Raw genomic sequence first — 23,337 nt, 5'->3', positions numbered from 1 at the left:
CTGATGTGAGACTTGATCCCGGACCCTAGGATCACACCCTAAGCTGAAGCCAGATGCTCAACTGCTAAGCTACCCAGGTGTCCCTAAACAGAGGTTTTGTTTGTTTGTTTGTTTTGTTTAAAAAGGACCACAAGCTTTATTAAAAGTAAGTAAAGGTAATATATAATATATATAGATGGCACATGGTGCCAATTTTATTTGCAGATATTACAATACTTCAATGCATGTTTACAAGTTACACCTTTGCCTTGGCTAAATCTTGAACTACTGCAGAATTTAGCTGTGCCAGAGTGCTGATCTTAGCATGCTTAGAGGTGGCATACTTGTTCTTGATTGTCATGTGCTTTGTAAGCCCACGATTCACCATGACTATATTCTTTAGAACATTTAGAAGGAATTCTTCAGTGTATGACAGACAGATAATGCTGTAGAGTTGGTGTCCATTCACCATTATTTTTTTTTATTTTTATTTTTTATTATGATAGTCACAGAGAGAGAGAGAGGCAGAGACACAGGCAGAGGGAGAAGCAGGCTCCATGCACCAGGAGCCTGACGTGGGACTCGATCCCGGGTCTCCAGGATCACGCCCTGGGCCAAAGGCAGGCGCTAAACCGCTGCGCCACCCAGGGATCCCCGTCCATTCACCATTATTGAGAATTTTCAGCGCTAAGCAAAAAGCTCCTGCTGCAATCTGAGAAGGAGGAAAGTGCACCATATCGTAGTCTAACATAGATAGTTCCATCAGGTATTTGGCCAAAATATGTTGCTCAACATCAACCTCTCCAATCTTAGATGCTCTCCGAAGGAAATGCAGGGGTGGAGGGTGGCCCAGACCAAAATTTAAAGATCTTAGAATCTTCATTTCCATCTGTCTGATTTGGTGTTTAGTGTAAGTGTTGTCAGTCACAAAGGCAAAGTCACCAATTTCTGGAGGGTACATTTCCTCATATTTGCTTGCAATAAACATGGCAGTGACACCAACCAGCTGCAGCATCTTCTTGGGCACACAGTTCTTCTGCGTGAACCGATCAATAATGGAAACAGTCACGTACATGGTCTCCTGCAGTAACCTGAATTTCATTTGAACCTGTACTAGCCAGTCAATTAGGATAGCTCTCATGTTTCTAGTGACTTCACAAGCCAGTAGGTATTTTGGTTTGACTGCTTGTTCTTCTTCAAGTTGTCTCAGATAAGCATAAATATCTTTCACATATTCACTACAAAGGTTTGGATGAGCTCCATCTTCTGCATCTACATCATTCACCTCAAGAATTATATCAAAGAAAGCCTGACACAGATATTCTTCTGCAGGGGCACATCTAGATGTTTCCATCCAGCTTGGAGAGGGAGTATCAACCAAAATAGGCTCTGGTGAAAGTTTTTCTTCTTTAACTGGCTCAAGTTCTGGCTCTTGTTCTGGCACAGGTATAGGGGACAGGCTTGGGTGCCTTCTCCAAAGGCTTTGGTATTTTTTTAGCAATGACTTTTCCAGGAACCGAAGTTTTTGCTTCCTTTTTCAGAGGCAGTTTGGCCTGTGGTTGTTCACTGACTTTGTTACCAATGTCTCCCAGAGCAGTTCTTGGCCTCAGGCAGGGCTTGGAGGCTGCAGCAAAGGCCAGAGGCATCCGCTTTGCCCCTGCCATACCTATCTTCACCTTATTTTCAACATTAACTTTTGTGTTCCTGGTGACCCGGAGCGCCATGGGCACGTCTTCACTGGGGTAGAGGAGAGCGCGGGAGCGACCGAGGCCTGCGGGTCAACAGCAGGTCCTCCGCAGCACCTAAACAGAGGTTTTTGTACTGACCTAGTCCAGCCCTCTAACTCCTCCACACTGGTGCCCAAGTGGCTTGGGGATCCCCCCAGGAAAGCACACCCATTCCCCATGCACAAGGAGGTGCTATAGTCCTGGAGCCCTTCCTAAACACTTGAGAAGGAACACAAGGAGCCTAATTTCCATTAAACAGAGTGGGATCTCAGAATTCTAAGTCACAGACTTGTGTAAGCAGCAGAGTTGGCCTATACTCCAGAGTTTATTTTGCAGTTTCCTCCTACCCTTCTTCTGTCCAAACATTGAAGAATCAAGATAATATCTGCAAGCCATGGAAATCTTGTAAATAATGATGTTTCCACCAAAGGCACCAAGCCTTTTTTTAGCCTGCCCCATATACTCATGGCTCCATAAACGGTTATTCTCACCAGAGCCCCCAAATGTAGCTGTCATTTAGATTTTCACTTGCCCCCTGGTACTAACTAAAATGTCCGTTTCTGTCATTTAAGTTTTAAAAACTCTCTGGACACCTAGGGAAGTTGTATAACTCAGTGATTAAGAGCACAAGTTTGAGTCCCTGGTTCCAGTTTGTTTAGCCTAGAAGTGGAATTGTTTGATCATATGGTAATTCTATGTTTAATTTTTGGAAGCACCACCATACTGTTTTCTGTAGTGACTTCTGATGTACAGTTTTAAGTTCAGACTTTCTAATATGGCAAACAGAAAAAAAAAAAAAAAAAAAAACAACTGGAAGCAGAACTGACCTTCCCTCATGGAGTCAGATATACAGGCCTTGGTTAAAGATTGAAACCATTATCATCAGCTTTTCTTCTGATATGAGAGTATTGCTTTTTTATCATTTAAATTTTGTCTTATATAGTGATTTTTAAAAAACTTAAACTGTATAGACCTCATATGTCCTGGATGTCTGTCAAATGGCCCTCAGGGTTTGAATCTTTGAGAAATGCTGAGTAAACACTGAACAAATGCATACCTCACTCATTTGCCACCTCCTCCAGGGACATTTCCACCCCTCTGCCCAAGGCGGTTCTTGCTGTGCCCTGAGCTCCTGGAGCAGGCCCAAGGAGCAGATAAATGCCTGTTGACACTGCCACTCTCTGAGGTCCTCATATCTTGGGCTGACTCCAGCGTTAGCTTACTGTGTTTGTGCATGCGTTGTACCAGAGCATAAAATATTTTTTAAAAACATGACTCAGAGTACTCCCCGACCCAGATTGGCTTGTCACAACAGGTAACTCGTGGGTATCTGGTTTTACTGACAGGTTCCCCAACAATTAAAGGAGCTGTGTTCTAAGAGCAGTAATTCATGCTTATTGTGAGAAATCGGACATACAACTGTAAAGAAGAAAGTGAAAAGCAGCTGATAATTCCACTGCCGGGGTAAACACTATTAACATTTAATGGGTTATCCTTTCATATATGTATAGGTATTTACAAAAAATGGGGCGTAGTTTATACGTTTATAATTAGAGTTTTACTTAGCAGTACACCATCAACATCTATTTCATTATATTAAAATGGCTTGATTATATTTCTCCGCGTAGATGTGCTACGATATATTTAGCCAAACTCGTATTTGGAGGCCTGGTTTGCTTTCAGTTTTTGAGTAATCTAAATGCTGGGATAAACGCCTGGCTTCTAGATTAGGAGTTTAAGATGCAGTTTGAATTTTATCCACAAGAGGGAAGCAGACCACTGTGAGAAGACATGCTAATGTTTAAAAGAAAAACAAAAACAAAAAAAACCCCTAGAAAGTTCTTTGGCGAACATAAGCTCATCCCAAGCTTGTGAGGTATATATTAATATTTTCTGCATTTTCTAGGTAAGGAAACGATGTGAGGATGATAAGTGACGTATACAGATTCTCACCAACCAGTGAGTGCTAAGGTGGGATTCAAAGCTGTCTTCAACACAGTTGGCTTGCTTCATTTCCCAGCACTTCCAAAGTTGACAACAGTAAAATGTTCTCCCCACATTCTATTCAGTTCTAGGCACTGTGCTGGCACACTATGCAGAAATAAATAGGAGGATCCCTGCCCCTCAGGGGTCATTATCAGGTATGAGGACAGACTTGTACATAAATAACAGAATGACTAAATGACCACCAGAATAGAGAAAGCCCAGGAAGGCAGAAAGTCACTTTGCAGCAAGACTAAGCATGACTTTATAAAAGAGACTTGATAACAGTGAGAGTTAAGGTGTGTTTAGCATTTACTTTGTAAGAGGCACTGTGCTAATTGCTTTATATGCATTTATTAGAAATTCCCCGGGTGGGGCACCTGGGTAGCTCAGTCATTGAGTGTCTGCCTTCAGCTTAGATCATGATCCTGGGGATCCAGGGATTGGGGATTGGGGATCAAGCCCTGTGTCTGGCTCTCTGCTCAATGGGGAGCCTGCTTCTCCCTCTCCCTCTGCCCCTCCTGCCTATTTGTATGCACTCATTCATGCTTCCTCTCTCTCAAATAAATAAAATCTTTAAAAAAAAAAAAAAAAAGTTCCCCCGTAGACCTAGAAGGTGTCATCCTTTTTACAGTAAAGACAATCAATGGTCAGAGAGTTAAGAAACTGGCCACCTGTAGAAGAACACTGGAATCCACATCCTTTACGTTGGTTTGACAGGACCAAATAGGGATGGTAGACCTTCAACAGGCAGAACTTGGAAAGAGACTTCTAGGAGAGAAACATGGAAAAAAAGTCCTGGAGTCAAGAAACACAAGTACATTTGCAAATGCAAGGGGATCAGTGTGCCTAGAGGGTGAAAAAGGAAGAATCTGAAGAGTTCGAAACTAGAAGTCTGGGAATAGCAAGCCAGGGAGGTCCTACTAGATTTTGTATTCAGGAAGGAACCAATCCAAGAGAATGACATGACCTGTGCTTTATGAAGATTAAGTTACCGCATTGCGTAAGGGGACAAGGAGACTAGTTAGGGGATTGTTAAAAAAAATCCCAGCCAAAGACAACCAAAGAAGGAATGAGAACTGAATGACATTTATGAGATAAAAATCCATAGGATGTGACATCTCATTAGATGTTGGGGAGAGAGAAGGGAAAGCTATGATTAAGGTTTCCATGTTCGGGCAACAGGGAGAATGTGAGCATATATTCTAGAGGAGAGGCTGTGGGGAGGGAGAAAGGCATGAGGGACTGGCCTGGGGACAAAACATGTCACTTTTCTTCTGTGAGACTGAGCAAAGGGCCTGAGTGGAGATACTCACTAGGGAGTTGGCAGTAGGAAGCTGGTGCTTTCGATATGGTACCTGAGAGTCACAAGAAAAGACTCCAGGGAACTGGCTAGGGAGAATTTATGCTTAAGATTCAGCAGAGGACATTCATACCCCAAAAACCTATAATTCCACTGCCAGATTTCTGTCATAGCTAAATAAAATCACATGTGCACAAGATGTGTGAAGGATGTTCAGGAAGCATTGTCTGTAGCAGTGAAAGGATGGGTGAGAGGAGAAGCGAGCAAATAAACCATAAAACATCCACATTGTGTAGTGGTTAATAATTAAGTAGATTTAAAATGCTAACATGGACAGATTTCTAACACATACAGTGTATGAGGAAAGCAAATTGTAGCACAATAATAATGTGTCATGGGATCCCTGGGTGGCGCAGCGGTTTGGCGCCTGCCTTTGGCCCAGGGCGCGATCCTGGAGACCCGGGATCGAATCCCACGTCGGGCTCCCGGTGCATGGAGCCTGCTTCTCCCTCTGCCTGTGTCTCTGCCTCTCTCTCTCTGTGTGTGTGACTATCATAAGTAAATAAAAATTAAAATAATATTAAAAATAATAATGTGTCATAATATTTATAGGGGAAAAAAGGAGAAAAAAAGCCAAACAACAACAACAAAATGCTGTCACATATATATTTTAAGTGATACATGTGTGTGCACAGAGAAAATTCTGGAAGGATCAACAGACTGCTAATTATGTGAGAGGAGAAGAGTTGTGACAAAAATGGAACACAGAAGGGGTGGAATGGATTTTTGCCTTAGTTATCAAGTTTTAATTTTACAAGAAGAATGTAATCATGTATTGCTTAGTGAATAAAAATTCCCAAACTATTGAAAAACAACATAGTTCCAATGAGAATAAGAGAGAATGGGAGAGACAGGGACATATTTCAAGACTCAAGGTAGGGCAATATTAATGGGAACACTGGGAGAAGTTTCTGGAAGTTCCAGGTGAAGGGAGCAAGGATCCTCTGCACTCACCAACTCGGCAGCGACAACCAGCAGGATGAGCCCTGTGAGTCCAGCTAGTTTTCAACACCTTTCAATTATAGCCACAGCTCCTGTGTCCTTGAAAGGTCACCATGTCCTACCACTTGCCTTGGAACGAGATGGTGTTTGTTTTGTTCTTTCTGAGTTGTGACTGTCCTAAGACATTTCATTCAGCTCTTGTGTTTGGACATATCCTCCTTTCCCAGAAATCCCACAGGGTTCTGGTTCTCATTCCAGTCTTTCAGACTGTCTGTAAAACCCACTTCCTTTCATTCCTGCCCCAGTAAATACCTGTCGCGCCTCTTGTTCCCCATTCAAAAATATTCCCAATCCAGGTCACTTGCTGTGGGAAGTTTTTAATGGAATTTCTCAAGAGACACCCAGCATAGCTGTAGCTAACACTGAGCACATGGAGGTGCCAGGCACGGTGCCCAACTTCACAGAAGTAACTCATTTAATCCTTCCAACAACCTCATAGGTGACTACTATTATAACCCTCATTTCACAGCTGAGACTTGGTATGTGTGATTAAGCATGTGGTTGGTGAGAGTGTGTGTGTGTGTGTCTGTGTGCCTGTGTGAGTTTGTCCTAAGGGATTAAGAAGGGGGTTGATAATTGGGAAGGCATGAGGGACTGGACTGGGAACAAATTATCAAGTGCTCAGGGGGTTTCAGTTTGCCAAGTGCCTTTATAACCATTATTTCATTTGATTTCACCACAGTGCTCTAATGATGGTGGTCATTAGGAAAAATAATGAGATGAATCAAGCTTTAATTCCCTTAAAGTAGCAACCATTGGGTCAAAGGTTTTTGGGGCCCATTAGCCCACCATGCAGCCTTGGACAAATCTGCAAGGGGGAGGATGTAGACAGAACGTGTGTTCTCTGTGGCTTCCTTTGACCTCACTCTTCAAGGATCATTGAGTTTCTAGCAGCCGTTCCTCCCAGTCTGGACGCTCTGGGCCAGGCACACACCCCCAACCCCCCCCCCCCACCCCGCTTTCCAAGCCCGCCCATCCCAGGAGATAAAGCTAAGTGGCAGAGGAGCCAGTTTCCTGGGGTTAATAAACAGGCTGTTTATAGCCAGGAGCAGTCACGGGGCAGGAACAGGCAGGCTAGGAGGTCATGCTCCTTCTGAACGTTGAGATTTCTCATAAACATCCCCTGTCAGCCTTCTGGGATGCAAGGACAACTCTGGGCCCATTGCCCTTGCCTGGCAGAGTGCCAGGGCCCCCACACCTGACTTCCTTCTCCTTTCTCCCCACCATGGGTCTCCTCCTCTTTCTTTTCTCTTCTCCTATCCCCTTCCATCACCCCTCTTCCATAATGGAGAGAGGACCCATTTCCACATTAGACACATTTAATAAATTTGGGCAGGTAATTCATCCCTCTGAGTCTCAGTTTCCTCCCTTGTAAAATGGGAGTAATAATGGGGCCCTCCTCCAAGAATATCTGAGAAGGTGCCTTGCACTGTATTTAGCACAGACAATGGGTATTTAAAACGTTTGCCTTTCCCTTTCCCCATCCACCTCATCTCTTCTCCTTAATCCTGGTCCCCACCCATGTGGTTTAGATTCTAGTTGGGAGAATGGGATAGATTTTAGATAGGTAGATAAATAAATGAATGAGGTCACTTAAAGTTGTGAAAAGGTAATAAAAGAATAACAAAACAGAGTGATCTGGGGAAAGAGGCTGCTTCTGTCTGCTGTCCTTGGGATAAAGTTCAAGGTCATTGCCAAAGCGCATCTCCATCTGCCCTTGTTTACCCCTCCAGTCTTCCCTCTCATGCCTTTTCACTTTGCGCTCTCTGCTTTAGCCATGAAGAGCACAGAGTATCAAAGCTGGAAGAGGCCAGTCAGCCTTTGATCCAGTGGTTCCTTGGGCCCCAAACACTCTCCCCTGTGTTGCACCATGAAGGAGACCTCCTACTCCTTCTCAGATTACTAGTTACTTCCACCTGGAAGCTGGCCCTGTGGCCACTGAGCTAGTTAGGTTTCCCTCTCTGTGCTATGACTTTTCCCCGGGAGAGTAGCCATCACCCAGCACAGCCTAGGTTTATAGTCACCTCTCTACCAGACTCTGAGCCTCTTGAGGGCTGGAATCACTCCTCATTCACGGTGAATCCCCAAATCCTCAGCAGTTGGGACAGTGCCTAGCACCTGGTAAATGCTTAATAAAGACCTGTTGTTTACTAATATGCCTATGGAATACTTGGTTTAGTTTAAGAGCTAAGTGATATGGGGAAAAGGCACCAACAAGGCATGACTCTGGAGACAAAGAATGAATTGGAAGGGGAAAAAAATCTCTGTTCTTGTTGAAGTTCATGTTCTAGTGTCTTTCTGCTCCAACACTATTGGCACTCCCCCAAAAGGCTTACTGAGCAAGCAGAGCAGAAAGCATTGACCCCACTTATCACTTCCCAGAGGAGGATCATGCCCCTGAGGGGTGAATCTGTTTTGGCTGAAGTTATGCAGGCAGGTGGTGGTAGAGCGCGTCTGGATAGAAGTTTAGGGCCCCAGAGATGAATGCCCAACCAACCTCCTCATCTTTCAGGGCATGTGGATGGGCATGGTGATATGCAGACTCTGAACTCAGTGTCCTAGCTCATTTCAAATCAAAATAGCCATTGGAGAGTGATAAAAGCCATGAAGGAGGAAACAGTATGATTTATCCACAGTCCACCCTAACCCTATAACCCAACTCAGATTCTCCGGGGCACCACCCCATTTGTCCTCATGGACTCCTTCCCCAGGTTCAGTTCATGAGAAGCTACACCCTTATAGACTGACCAGGAATGGCAAAACCCTAGAATTCTAATTTCTTCATGTCTGAATTGGAGGGACTGCAAGGTTCAGAGAGAAGGGACTGGTCTATGGCATGTACTAAAATAGGATCAGGACTCCAGACTATCACATCACTCCAAAACCTTCTCAAGTAGACTTCACAAGCCCCTTTGACATGAACCTTCTGAGTTGGGGAAAGGGTAGGAATGACAAGGACCTGGCCTGACCATTTGTAAGCTGTGGTCCTGTTGGGAAAAGAGAGAAAGGGAGGGGCACTGATAAGCTACCCACCCCATCTTGTTGTTCTGCTCTAGAGTTTACTAGTTTCTTTTAGTCCTCATTGGTTTTGTGCGTTGTTAGTTAACCCACAGGAAGTAGGATGTGGGTTGTTCACTGTTAAGTGATTGTTTATGAAGGGTGTTACTGCTTCTCCAGCTCTACCATCTCCCAGCCCAACAATAACCCAGAAAGAAGGGAGGTCGGTGGAGTGAGGCTAGCACAGACATAGGTAGGGCTCCCTTACTAAGAAATGGGAAAAAGAGTTTGGGGTTCTAGTAATATATAAGGGCATCAAAAAGAATGGAAGGGACCTTTCTCACTGAAAGTTTGGAACTGCATTTAGCCTAGATTTGATTCTTATAGTGCCTATATTTGCTGTGAGACCTGAAATCACTCAGCCTCTCAGAGCCTTAGCTCTCAGATGGGAGGGTTGAATGAGATAGTCCCTAGGGGCTCTTCCCCTTTTTATAAGTCCTCCCACTAAGCTGACTTTGAAGCAAGTAAGAGTCATTAACTTCATGTCAGGTAAGCTCAACAAACCTGGTATTGTCCCAGGCCAGGTCCTGGTGGAAGTTTAATTGGGATATCTGCAGAAAAGAGTAAACATAGTAGGATTGCTATGCTTTGAAAGATCTGCTTGCATAGTTGGCCCTTGGTTGGCATTTGGAAACTTTAGTTTCAGGAGAATTCCCACCATTCCCAGAATTGATAAGAGTGGGTCACTATGCCCAAACTGTTGATTAAAACAATGTGGTTCATGCTGAACACCTGCTTTCCTTCTGGGAGTCTGGAGTTTTGGCACATGCTAAACAGAGGATGCCTACCTACATGGCTATCCCCCGGTAAAAGCCCTGGGCACTGGGTCTCTGATGAACCTCGCTGGCAGACAACATTTTACATGAGTTGTCACAGTTCATTGCTAGAGGAACTAAGCACATCCTGTGTGATTCAACTGGGAGAGGACTCTTGGAAACTCGTTCCTGGTTTCCTCCAGACTTTGTCCCATGCACCTATTCCATTTGCTGTCTTGGCTTTGTGAGCTTTCACCGTAATAAGTCATAGCATGAGTATGACTATATGCTGTGTTTTGTGGATCCTCCTTGTTTTGTGGAATCACTGAACCTGGAGGTGGTCTTGGGGACCTTAAACAGAAGATGAGCTGAGATTTCACAACCATAATCCTTTACCAATCCCTTATGATTATATAGCTTAAACTAGTTCTGTCTAGTAGAAATATAACATCAATTGCATATGTAATTTTAAATTTTCTAGCAGTCACATTTTAAAATGTAAAAAGAAACAAACGAAATTAATTTCAATAATATATTTTGGGGGCATGTGGGTGGCTCAGTTGGTTGAGCATCTGACTCTTGATTTTGGCTTGGGTCTTGATCTCAGGGTCATAGGATCAATCCTCATGTCAGGCTCTGCGCTCAGCATGGAGTCCACTGTCCCTCTCCCTCTGTTCCTTTCCCTGCTCACCGACTCTCTCTTCCTTCCTTTCTCTCTCTCTTTCTAGTTCTAAAATAAATAAAATCCTTTTTTTTAAAGAATCTATTTTCTTTAACCCACTATATAAAATATTAAAATTCCAACATGTAAGGATATAAGCACTTATTAGGATATTTTACATTCTCTTTTTTCTTTTGAAGTCTTCAAAAACCAGTGTGCATTTTACACTGGTGGCACATCTCAATTTGGGCTAGCCACATTCCAAGTGCTCACTAACCACACCTGGCTGGTAGCTGCCATGTTGGACAACATAGGCTTAGAGATCTGGAGACAGAATATCTGGACCAGAATTCTATCATCTACCAACTGCATGACTTTAAACAAAGTTACTTAACCTCTTTATGTATTAGTTTCTTCAACTGCAATTGGAGATAGCGATGTTAGCTACTTCATGAGGTTGCATGGATTTTTCAGAAAGTTAATAAATTTAAAGCAATACCTGGTACATATAGGATGTTGAGTGAACACTGGCTATTACTCTTACTATCCAACAGTTTTGCCCTTGAGATCAATTAATCCAACTCCTCATTCCATAGATGAGGAAACTAAGGCCCAGAGTTTGAAAAGCCCCGGTTTCAAAAGTAGAGGCTCTAACTTCCTCTCCTCTTTATGGACTCCCTGTCTCCTGGCTGACTCTGAGATTGGATCAGCCAATTATTCGGGAAACCAGCAGCAACAGGTCACACCTGGGTTCTGCAATCCCTTCTTGATTGCAAAACAGGGCCACTGTTTGAAATTGGCACCAAGGTGATGGGGGTTGGGCCTCCCTTCTGCTGCCCCCATCTGGACCATCAGTTGGGCTGGCTGACCCCATCAAATCCAGCGTTTACTCAGCAGTGATAGGGCTAGTTTCCATTGTTCTGGCTTTTTTTCAGCTTTTCTTGTTTATCAACCCAAAGACACAAAGCATAGCACTTTTAAAAAACCTTCTTTAAGTCACCTGTAGTCATCCCTACCTAACCACCAAACAGGTAAGTAGTAAGCTCCCTGTCTATCTCCAAAAAAGATGGTGAAGAGGCACTGGGTGCCTCCTTGTCTGGGACTCTGTAGTGTACATTCTCAGGCTGGAAGCAAAACTGGCTTCTGATTCCTCTACAGCATCTGTTTCCACCCTTCCTTTCCCGAAATTCAGTGCAAATCATTTACTCTCCTGTGATGAGCTCACTTAGCTTCACTCACATGTCTCAAATCTTACTACCAGCTCAAATCTGACCAGTTTTATGGGCTTACACTCTTAGCACCTGCTGACCTGAAGCTCCACTTATTCTATATGCTAAGTAGTGTTTTATTTGACATTTACTTAGTATTTACTGAGCCTCTACTATGTATTAAGCCCTGTGCAAAGTTTTTGAAACGAAGCCTCTGTGGACCTTGCAACTTCGTGTAGCAAGTAAACAAGAAATGATGATAAAGGACAACAAAGGGTTGATACAGAAAGTATCAAACATTCTAGGAACAATACTAAAGCAAGGGGACCTAAACAGAAGTGGAGATGTGAAACTTGGTAGGAGAGAACCAGTCAAGGAGAGAATGTAGAGTGTTCCAGGCAGAGGGAACAGTGGAGACAAAACCTGGAGGTAAGAGAGAATGGCATGTTGGAAGAACCGAAATAAGGCCCAGTACAGCTGAGACAGAATAAGAGGAGTGTGGCTGGAATTTGAGGACATTGTCTAAAGCACTAAGGAATTTGGACTTCAACCTGAGGCCAAGAGGAAACAGCCTGGCAGAGAATAACATCTTTCAAAACATAGGGTTCTGGGAAGGAATCAACTAAATGAGCTCAAAAGGTGGGCAGTGAAAAGACTGAGGCATGCTATTTCTACGTTTGTCTTCATGCTCTTGGTGTGAAAGCTCAGCTCTCCTTTGGAAGAGGCGAGTGGGTGGCCCTCAGCACCCAACATGCGCCCCTGGACCCCAGCCCACTTTCTGTGAAGCCACTACTTCTGAGCTTCTGGCAGCACATACTTTCCTTAGACCCTTGGACCTGCAGAGCCACAGAGACCGTCACTGAGAGACTGCCAAAGACTCTTTTCTAACAGTTGGACCAGTTGAGGCCCAGAGAAGTAAAGTAACTTGGGTGTGGCCCCACAGCAAGCCTCAGGCCCTCTGATTCCTTATTATTTCCCCCAAAGAAACTGAACACCAGGCCTGGGACTAGGATGAGGCAAGTCAGGCACACAGGGTACAAAATTTAAGGAGGCACTCACTCTCAAGTGCCAGCTGTGCACTTGCAAAACCCTAGGTGCCCCCCTGGCCTCATCTGGATACACCCAGAGGACAGAGATTGTAACTTTCAGAAAATTCTCTGATGTCTCTCATGGTGTTTACATGATGCTAGGCACATATTTTGAGAGTCACTAGCTGCCTACTGATGATAACGAACAATGGATTGCTGACAAACTGATAGGTGTACTGATATTTGTATCTTTGGGTAAATATGACCCTCAAAAGACAACAGAACAAAATGAAGGCTGGCTGAGACTGGAGTCTAGAGATCTTGATTCTGGTCCCCACTCTGCAACTGATTTACTATTGGAACTCAGGCAGATTGTTCTTCGTCTCAAGGCCTCAGTGAAATGAGGTGGTTGGATAACATTTATTAATTATTATTAAGCACATACTCTGTGTCAGCTGCTGTTCTAATGCTTCTGCGCTTTAACCCATTCGAAGACTTTCTGGGTTTCAAGATCCCCTTCCCTTCAACAGGCTGTGGTTTGAAGTAAGAAAGGCTTTATGGAGAATGTGGGACTTGGGACCCAATTTGGAACTTCCAAATTCCCATGAGGACAATATGGTCAATCAGAGTAAAGGCATGCTAGCTATCTCAAGGCACTTCTCTGCCAGAAGACAGAATCGTCTGCCTCAGAATCACCTTTGGAACATACCTGAAGGCTGAGCTGCAACCTTTGCTCCCCGAGATTCTAATACAGTGAATCTGGAATGGGGTCTGGGAATCTATTAAAAGCTTCTGAGGTGACTCTGGTAGTTGGGCAGATTTGGGAAGCACTGATCCCAACACATTCCCCTATCTATGAATAGGATCATACCAAGACAGCCCAGACCTACAGCTGCCTACCTCATCCATAGTATCTCCAAGTAGAGAAATGAATTCTTTGATTGATTAATTTAACAACTATTATGCACTTGTGCTCTAGGCCCTGTGCTAGGTAGTGATTATGGTCCCTACTCTCAAGGAACTTCTGTTCTAGGTCACTTATTTTAGAAGCAAGTCATCTAGCCAGAACCAGAAGGGCTTCAGTTTATCAATGAATCCCATCATCACACAGTCAGAGAAAACAAGGCCCAGAGGGGGAAAGTAACACATTCCAGACTACACAGTGAGGAGATGTATTTTCTTTTTTTTTTTTTTTTTTTCTTTTCTTTTTTCTTTTTTCTTTTTAGGAGATGTATTTTCTGCTCCTAGATCAGCTAAGGTCTCTCACTGTTCTTCCCAGGAAAGAGCTGCATTCGAAATCCATGGGCACCGAATCTTTACTCTTATTATTATTATTTAGGATTTTATTTATTTATTTGAGAGAGAAAGAGAGAGAGAGAGAGAGAATCCAAAGCATACTCCTCCCTGAGCTCTGAGCCTGATGTGGGGCTTGATCCCACTACCGAAGATCATGACCTGAGCCGAAACCAAGAGTGGGGTGCTCAACCGACTGAGCCACTCAGGCGCCCCCCACTCTTTGCTTCTCCCTGCTAAGCTGCACGGAGCAAGCCCTCCTAGGAGTCTCACCTCAGATCTTGCTGTCATTTTTAATCCTCGACATCCCTTCAACTGGAATGGAGGAAGGAGGAAAGAGGGAACACCTCAGGGTGTTTTAAAACCTAGGAGTAAGCAGTATTTTCTAGGATCGAGCCTTCCATCAGTTCTTCGGTGATATTTAAAGCCCTGTGCCCCGGCTGCGCTGGGAGGACATTGCGCCTGCCTCCTCCTGCACTTTAGAGCCTAAAGAAGAGGGGGCCGCCTCCTGGGTTGACGAGGACCTACTCCCAATTCTGCCCAGACATGCTTATGTCACTGTCGCCCCGAGCCTAGGGAGAAGGAGGGGAGACTGTGCCCGCCCCTGAGATGCCAGCCGCCCTGCGATTGGCTACAGGGACCCCGGCCCGGCCGCGGATTGGTCATCGCTGAGGGCTTGAAAGGTGGCTGAGGGCGCCGGACCCCTCAGACGGCGGTGGCCCGGGATCAGCCCGCGGCTCCGGGGAGCCCGAGACGCCCCTGCCCGCCATGGCCAGGCTGCTGCGGGCGTCCTGCCTTCTCTCCCTGCTCCTGGCTGGCTTCGTCCCGCCCAGCCGGGGGCAGGAGAAGTCTAAGGTGAGTGAGCCTGGCGGGTGGCGGCCCGGCGGGAAGATCAGGGCCCCCAGGGGGCCATCTCTCGGTGACCGGGAGCCCCTTCCTCCCGGGCTCCCCTCCAGAAGGGCGACACCTGGCGCGAGGACCCTCCCTCCGGTCCCCCCTCTCCGCCCCGGGACCCCTCCCCGGAGCGCCCGTATCTTCGCAGTTGCATCTCGGGGAGATCTGGGTGCCCCGGGTGGGCGGAATGAACAGGGCGGGGGTCACTCTCGCCGGATTGACCCCGTCTGCCCCGCGGCCACTCCAGTGTCGCCTTGCTGCGTGCGTGCCAGGACGGTCCCCAGCTACTCCCCTCCAGGCGGGCCTGAAGGGGGCGGGGGCTCAGAAAAAGGCCTGGACACGGCGCCTGGCGCTGGCTGCGCAGATTCCCCGGGGAGACTGACGGGCCAGGAGACAGGGAAGGAGCTGGGTGGTCCCCGTCTTGATAAATTGCAAGGAGGGCTCTTCTAGCCCAAGAATTAACGCAGGTGGAAATGACCACTCGGATTCCAGGGCGTTGGTAGAAGAAGCGGAGATCTGTGACAGAGGGTACTCTGGGTTGGCAGTGCACAACACCCAGGGCCTTGGCTAGATCCTCAATCCTTTCTGGATTGATCCTCAATCCTCTGTGTGTCCATTTGTGGAGAAGGGGGTTGGGGGGGGGGGCGGGCCGGGTGAGACAGGGGTCCTCCCGCAACGAAGCTGATGGCTTCAGGAGGAATTCTTGGAGAAGCTGTAAAATCCACATATTGTTCTTTCAAGGGCTGTTCTGGGGCAGCCTCACTACCCTCCACCCACTGACTGTAGCGGCCTGAGCAAACCTGGTAGTTGGAGAAAGTTGGGGACTGTGAGCTCAATAGGAGAGGCAGAAATTTCCTGAGACTCCATCTATCCCCAGCAGGGTGGGGATGCTGAGGCCAGAAGTGGGGTGACCCAGCAAGCTTATCTCCTAGGATAGTACATGCCAAAGTAGGCCACATAGACCTCTCTTCTTCCCCAGGGTGGGAGGCAGAAGCCAGGCATCGGTATAGACCCAAAGAGAGAGATTTCCACCCTCCCAACACTCATAACATCCACACAGACACACACACTCCCTACAGGCTTGTGTAAGCTCAAGAGGAACTTTGAGCTTCTGGGGCTCTACAACTTTCTAGGTCTTTATTTGAAAATTTTAGGAGTCCATAATTGTATTTTCAAAGTTTTATCCACTGTTCAACCAGCCCATTCCAAGGGTTCCTTCCGTATGTTTCTATTCCCCCCCATCTGTCCTCAGCTAAATCCTACTCAGTCTGTTTCTCTTTGGAGTAACCTTAGAAACTGGATGGCTATGAAGGTACAACTTCCACAGCCCTGTTCATTATCCCCAACTCAAAAGGTATTTTCCAGGGCAGGGATGGGACTGAGTTTCAAGACTATGGTGTGGGGTAGAGGTGGGGGTAGGCAGACCAGCACCACGGAGTCAGCCCTTTACTCTCAGTTTGGGGAAAGCCAGAGAAGAGAAGATTGGGTCTTGACTCAAGAAGGCTAGAGGTAAGAATGTGGACCCCATGAGTAGTTCATCATAGCTGTGTGTTCTTTGCTGAACTCTGGGGAGGAATAGGTGGATGCAAAGAGAACAGGATGGGTATGGTCTAGAAAAGTCTTAGGGTGAGGTATGATCCTATCAGATGCAACCAGTTAAGACTTGCTGGCTGACGACAGTCTGGGCAGGCTCATCTCTCCTCCCAAGCCCTCCAAGTCAAGATGTCATAGCTCTGGATTCTAAGACTCAACCACCTACCTTACCTCCAACTCCAGGGCCAAGGGATAGGATGGTGGGGCAGGTGAAGAATGGGATTGACAATAGGCTACAGTCCTGGATGGACATCTGCCTCCTTGTAGTCAAAGGGAAGAGCCAGATAACGAAGGAAATCCTCCTTCCCTTGCTGGTCCCCCCTCCCCGCCCCCCAGTCCAGCTTACAGCTCCCCAGGCAACCTGTACTTGCTGCGCAGAAGGACTCCGCAGAAGCTGGAGAGGGTAACAACTGCTGACGTGCGCGGGATCCTAGTAACCGCTGGTTTCTAGGTGACTAAACGAGGCAGAGAATCATGGAACCACAGACTGACAGAGCTGAAGAGCCCTTAAGATGACACTGAATCTAAGCCCATCTGACAGGCAAGCAGCCAGAGCCCCAGACAAGGGAAAGGAGTGGTCACACAGAGCCAGAGTTGCGGCCAGGCCCAGGACTCAGGTCTCCTGCCCCCCAGGCCCAGCCTGCTTTCCCAGCATCACACAAGGCAGTGGTAGATGGGAGAAGGGAAAGACTCAAGGCCAGCAGCCCAAGCCGACCAGGGTCCTGCCTGAGACCCCCTCCAACTCCCGAGCCACCAGCACCCTGCCATACTGTCCAGCCACAGTGGGACTGAGGCACCTCCTCTGCCCTCCCTGCTTCGAGAGTGGGGCTCTAGCATGCATGGGTCCCGGGAGAGGGAGGGAGGCTCACAGCTCACATGAGGATGGGGCTGCGGTGCTCAGTGGTGAGTCCAGGCCATGGCTTCCACCCCTATGTACCACCCTCTGAGCCCCCTCAGTCTGAACCCACAGCTCTGGCCCCACTGGCCCCAGTAGAAAGCTCAGAGGCTCTGTCTTCGTCCCTTCTCCCCGAGACACCTTGCGCAGCAGCGCATCATCATCTTTACACTGGCTGGGGAACATCAAAGCCCTCCTCACAATAATGTGGGAAACTCAGGCCCTTTACCCTCGTGGCAGACAGAATAATCGCTCTCCCCTGATGTGGGGATTTCTCTCCAAGAGGCTTTCAAGACTGTTTTGTTCTGCGTATAGATTCTCACAGCCATTTGGGGAGGCAGGTGGCATTATCCTCGCCTGTCTGAGGCTCAGAGTAAAAGTGACTCACTCACCGGGGCCAGGGCCACAAAGCCAGCACAGGCTAAAAAGCTTAGTGAGAGGAGAGTCCCCTTACCCCACCCCCATCCCAAAGCTGTGCCAGAAGTGGATCATCCTGTTGTTTACAAGCTTCTGTTATTTGAACAACCTCTTGGCTTTTGTTCCTTCATTTCCCAGAATTTGCCTTTGGATCGGGGTGGAGTAGAAGAGGTGGAGGGGCATGCAGGGAGGCCTTGCCTTCTGGCTATTAGACCTCAGGGCCAGTGGGGCTGTGTTTGTTGTGCCCTGGGCTGTTTGTATTTTGTGGGGGAGCCAACCCAGCTAGGGCCAGGGAGACACAGGTTCTAGAGGAATGTTGAGCTTGGGTTTTGGACCTGCCTCCCGCACCCACTAAAAGTCACAGGGAATGGGATATCAGTCTCATGGAAAATAGGGAATTTGCATCAAAGCCAAGAGAGCTTGCAGCTTTGCCTGGCTCAGTAGGCCTCCGACATTTTCCAGACAGAGGTGGCTTTTCTACACCTTCCTGGGGCCACACCCTGCCAGCCAGATGACTCCCTTCACCCAGCTGGGCCCACGTACCTCACCTCAACAGCAAGCCTTCCAGGACTGATGCGAAGGAGAGGGTGTGGATTTGCTTCTCTAGCTCCAATCACTTATCTCTGTCTCTCCTGGTCCATACTGCGCTTTTGGACTTCATTTTAGTGTCTTGCCACCTCTCAGATTACCTGATACAACGGCAGCCAACATTTTCCTTTCCCATCATGACCAGCGCTGCTGCTGATTGTGTTATTGATGCCAAGACACCCTTTCAAGAGTCCACCCGGGTTTTCGTAGCCTGTACCAGAGCTGGGATAGGCGCAGAGTAGAGCCTGCTGCAATGTCCTGCTGGATGGCCGTGATCCCAGTCCTCCTCCCCGCCAGTAGCGAGGCTGACCAGGCATCATGGCTGAGCACAGCTGGTCCGGTTCAAGGTTCTCATCAAAGAGGAGGTTGAGGCGCAGAGAAGAGAAAGGGCTTAGCCCCAGACCACACAGGGAGTTAGTGGCAGAGCTGGACGTGGCATCTGGGTCCCCCACCTCAGAGTCCGTTGTTGGCTACTTGCTCTGGAGGTTGATGGGGGGAGGGTAGCAGCTGGGCAAAGAGGAAGGCTTACCGGTCGTCCAGGTGCACACTTACAGGGACCGTCTCGCATGGGCGAGGCCCTGTTGCTCTGCCCTGGCCGTCACACCGAATCCTCCTGGCAGGCCTTCCCCTTCCTCGTGGCTCCTTCTTCCCTATTTTATAGCGACAGCCTCAGCTTTCCAGTCCTCCAGATCTGAATCACCCCTCTCCACACCACCGCTTCCTCCTTTCTGTTCAGTTCCTCCTCCACGATGCTGTTGTTCACCCACAGCATCACCTGCCTGGCTGGTGGTGGCAACGGCCACCCTGGGAGCCTCCATCCACGCGTCCAATAATGCAACCACCGGCACCAGCACGGTCTCCCCCAGGCCTGGCAAATGTTTACAAGTGGGCATGGGAGGCGGAAGTAATGGTCACAGAAAGCAGTATTTCAGGTTTCCATACAGTCACTGGCCGATTAAGCGCTTTCATAATCATTACCTTGCACAAGGAAGTAGACCTTTGTTCTGGTCCATTTCCGGTTCGTAGAATGGTCTTGGGCAAGTCACTCCCCCTGTTGGTATCTTTCATTATCCTGAAAATAGAGATGCCCAGTTTCCCTTCCAGCTCTAACAGCTCCCTGCTGCTGGTCTTCCTCTGTTCCAGACGGACTGCCACGGGGGTGTGAGCGGCACCATCTATGAGTACGGAGCCCTAACCATCAACGGGGAGGAGTACATCCCCTTTAAGCAGTACGCTGGCAAATACATCCTCTTTGTCAACGTGGCCAGCTACTGAGGCCTGACAGGCCAATACCTTGGTAAGAGCCCACCCCTGCTTCCCTGCTTTGGGGCTGTTTCTGCCAGTTGGGCACATTTTAATCACCGAAGCTTTTTTGGTGCAAGTGGGAAGGGGTGATCGTGATCATGAGAAAACAAACCCTGTATCCCAATTCTACTGTCTTCCATATTTTGGTGAAGACGATTATGTAAGCCTGAGGTCTGATCACCTTCGGACATGTTCTGCAAGATTCTCGGTTACCCTTCATCCCTGGGCCCCCCAACTGCCCTGAAAGCAGAGGGATGGAGGAGATTGGGTGTGCCTGGAGCATCCTTTCACTGGAGTAAGAAATGGTAGCGTTATCCGGCTGAGAATCTCACACCTTCCCGCAGCCCCATGTGCCCTAACGCTTCTCTTGGCCCCTATGTGGGAAGCAGGCAGGTAGGCGGAGGTCCCGAGTACGTGTGTCAGTGGCAATCCCAGGTGTTTCACCCAGGTTTCATGATCCTGGCATCCTCACTCCTCCCTGCTGAGCCAGGGCAGAGCAAACAGCCTGAGGGAACAGGAAGATGCTGTGAGGCTGAGCACAGTCGGCTGGTGATGGTGAGGGAGTGGTGGGGCGGGGTGGAAAGCAAGGGCAATCTGACCCTGCATGTCTGCCTGGCAGTCTCAGGCAAATTCCTGACAGTGGAAGGACAGTGGGCTGGATGGCCGAGGGGGCACTGGGTGCTCTGGTCTAGAATGCTTCTGTCTAGCCTTGGAACAGAGCAGAGTGTGTTCCTGCAAGAGATGGGCTAGGTGCTAGCACCCAGGGAACTGGGGAGGCCCTCCCATCGATTCCCAAACTGCCAGAGTATAGGGTGGGTGAGGAGCCCACCCACCTCTCAGGAAGTCCTCTGCCTTCTGCCCAGGGATGTGTCGCTCTTGCTCTAAGACACTCAATCTTGAGAGTCCTGAAGGAGCCCTCAGCCTGCTGGCCCAGTGGTGGTGGGCAGCTGACTACTGATTTGAGAAAGGGTATTGTTCTCTTTCCTCCCCAAACCTCCAACCCAGCCAGACTGGAGCCAGGGGAATGGGACTTGTATACCCGCACTGCCACACTCACTGGGCAACTTGGCCAAGGCCCCTCCCCTGTCAGGCCTTGGTGACTTCAGCTATACGATGGGTAAGCAGGGGGAGTGGTACGGATGGGCAGGGCTCCTTGATAGGCTACCTTCCTCTCTGCTTTCTCCCTGGCCCAGAACTGAATGCACTACAGGAAGAGCTTGCGCCATTTGGTCTGGTCATTCTGGGCTTCCCCTGCAACCAATTCGGAAAACAGGAGCCAGGAGAGAACTCGGAAATCCTACCCAGCCTCAAGTGAGTGCTTGCCTGCTTGGTGTCTTGAGAAAGCTCAGCTCCCCGGTGCCCCAGCCTGGGTGCCAGGCATCTCTTGCATTGGCTCCTATACATGACGGGTACTTAGCCACCAAGAATTACGCTCCCCTTCCAGGAACCCCAGTTGCTAGCATGAATAGAAGAGGGGTTGGAGACAGGGGTGACAGGGATGACTGTGTGTGAGTGCGTGGTGCAATGGTGGGGCGGCGGGGGGGGGGGGTGTAGGCAGGGAGAGTTACTGAGAAGGTACCAAACAGGGAAAAGAAGCTTGCTGTGCCTATGCCCACACTGTACCTATGCCCATTCGATACTTATCAGCTCCCACTGCCGGGTGTGGAATAAAATCCAAATTTCCAACACCCCCTCCCTGTTCAGTCCATTCTGGTCATTTCTGAGCCCTATGCCCATCTCCTTGGGACCCACATAAGAACTTTCCTTGTAGGTATGTCCGACCAGGTGGGGGCTTTGTCCCCAATTTCCAACTCTTTGAGAAGGGGGATGTGAATGGAGAGAAAGAGCAGAAGTTCTACACATTCCTGAAGGTGAGTGGTATAGCCACCTTTGCAGGAGCCACTCGGCCCGCTGGACACCTGCCCTGGACAGAGCTGTGGCCACTCCTGGCTCCAGCCCACGCAGAGGCAAGGCCTGTGCCACCCTCCCCTACTTCCAGGCCCCTGGGAGGATTTCTTGGCATCTATCATTCCAACCATAAGGCTTTGCAGACCCTAGGATCTCAGTAGCCCATTTTATCGATGAGGCCCATGCAAGGCCCCAGAAGGGACAAGTAAAGGTCTTACAACCTGCTAGAACCAAAGGTGGTCCTGGGATTCCACTTTCAACTCCAAAATGGGTGTCCTTTTCTCAGTGCCAGGCTGTCCTCCTATCCCCCAGGAAGGCCTGGAGAGGGAAGGTGGGAAGGGCCCCAAGCAACGCTGACACTCCTCTCATCCCTGCTGCAGAACTCCTGTCCTCCCACCTCGGAGCTCCTGGGCTCACCTGGCCGCCTCTTCTGGGAACCCATGAAGGTCCATGACATCCGCTGGAACTTTGAGAAGTTCCTGGTGGGGCCAGATGGTATACCCATCATGCGCTGGTACCACCGGACCACGGTCAGCACCGTCAAGATGGACATCCTGGCGTACATGAGGCGGCAGGCGGCCCTGGCCATCAAGGGGAAGTAAATCAGGCCTGCCCTACCCCATGTCCACCACACCAGGGCTGGGGAGGGACTCCATTCAGGAAGGAATCCATTTCTCTAACCGCACCACACTCCCACCATAGACCTCCTACTATTACACAAGGCCCCAACCCAACACAAACATGCGCATATGATTGTGTCTGTATTGCTGTGCATGTGCGTGTTTGCACACATGCCTAGGTGTGTGTGACCGTGTGTGCATGAGTGTACAGCCACCTGTGTCTACCTGCATGAATACAGCAGACGTGTGCCACAGGTGTGTGCACAGCCGTTGTGCTATGGAGAGTACTAGGGAATACCTCCCCTTTCTCTCCAGTTCTCTGTTCCAATGATAACCATTCACTTTTAGCTGAGCCCAAAACCAGCTCTAGATCCAACAGTTCTGCTCTGACCTAGACCTCAACCTTGAGGCCAGCACCTCCCATTATCTCCAAATACCACCACTGAAGTGCCCAGACGTTTCTGGGTCTACCACACTGCCCAATCTTTCTCTCCACTGTGCAACTGCTCTCCTTCCTGAAGGGCCCTCCCAAGCCCCCTACCCACCCCTTAGTGCTCCCAGAAAGCAGCCAAGGAAGATGTGAGAGCAAAGGCCATGTTCCCCGTGTCAGGAATGGCATCTCCATGAAGGAGGGGCCCGAAGCCCTCATGGGCGGACCTCCCCTGAGCCTGTCTGAAGGGCCGGCCCTTAGTGCATTCAGGCTGAGGCCCCTGGACAGGGATGCTACCCCTGCTTCTCTGGAGGATGTGCCCTCTCCCCTCACCCTGGTCCCTGGCATTAGACTCCCCCCCGCCCCCAATCCCCATCTGCCCAGTAAAGGCCTTTGTGCAGCACCCGAGCCTACTGCTTCCTCCATGGGGCCACTGTAGCTGGGGTGGGGAAGGGAGGGGGTGGGAGTGCGTGCTTTGGGCCCCTGCTGTTCGGTTTCTACCTAGGCCCACTCTGCTTCTCTAATTGGCATCTGGAATTTATAAAGCCAGTTCAGGTCCACTCCCATTCCCTCCTGCAGTTCTCCAGGCAGCTGGGGCTGAGATGAAGTATTTCATTTGACAGGTGTAGAA

General features: G+C 48.7%; 1 protein-coding gene, 1 non-coding gene and 1 pseudogene across 3 annotated transcripts in view; 2 read left to right on the top strand and 1 right to left on the bottom strand.

Moving 5' to 3' along the window:
- The window catches only part of LOC102156813, a 30,366-nt gene extending 23,901 nt beyond the window's left edge, over positions 1-6,465 (top strand). The window contains exons 5-6 of one of the 2 annotated variants that reach the window (XR_005358409.1): positions 3,053-3,170; positions 6,351-6,465. This is a non-coding gene — a transcript (zinc finger protein 569-like). Of the gene's footprint in view, positions 1-3,052; positions 3,171-3,612; positions 4,139-6,350 lie in introns of those variants that run through there. The other variant, XR_005358408.1, reaches the window with a different exon arrangement.
- LOC489180 lies at positions 36-4,139 on the bottom strand (annotated as a pseudogene).
- Positions 6,466-14,768: 8,303 nt separating the features above from the next.
- Positions 14,769-23,109, top strand: GPX3 (glutathione peroxidase 3). Its single transcript, NM_001164454.1, is given in 5 exon segments — positions 14,769-14,911; positions 19,587-19,740; positions 20,942-21,059; positions 21,520-21,619; positions 22,037-23,109. Coding segments are annotated over 5 exon segments (681 nt in total). The 5' UTR covers positions 14,769-14,824; the 3' UTR covers positions 22,259-23,109.
- The last annotated feature ends 228 nt before the right edge of the window (positions 23,110-23,337 follow it).

This window comes from Canis lupus, chromosome 4, assembly GCF_011100685.1.
Source record: "Canis lupus familiaris isolate Mischka breed German Shepherd chromosome 4, alternate assembly UU_Cfam_GSD_1.0, whole genome shotgun sequence".
Classification (NCBI taxonomy): domain Eukaryota; kingdom Metazoa; phylum Chordata; class Mammalia; order Carnivora; family Canidae; genus Canis; species Canis lupus.
Note: the sequence above shows the minus strand (reverse complement) of the source record. Positions and strands in the feature narration are given on the sequence as shown.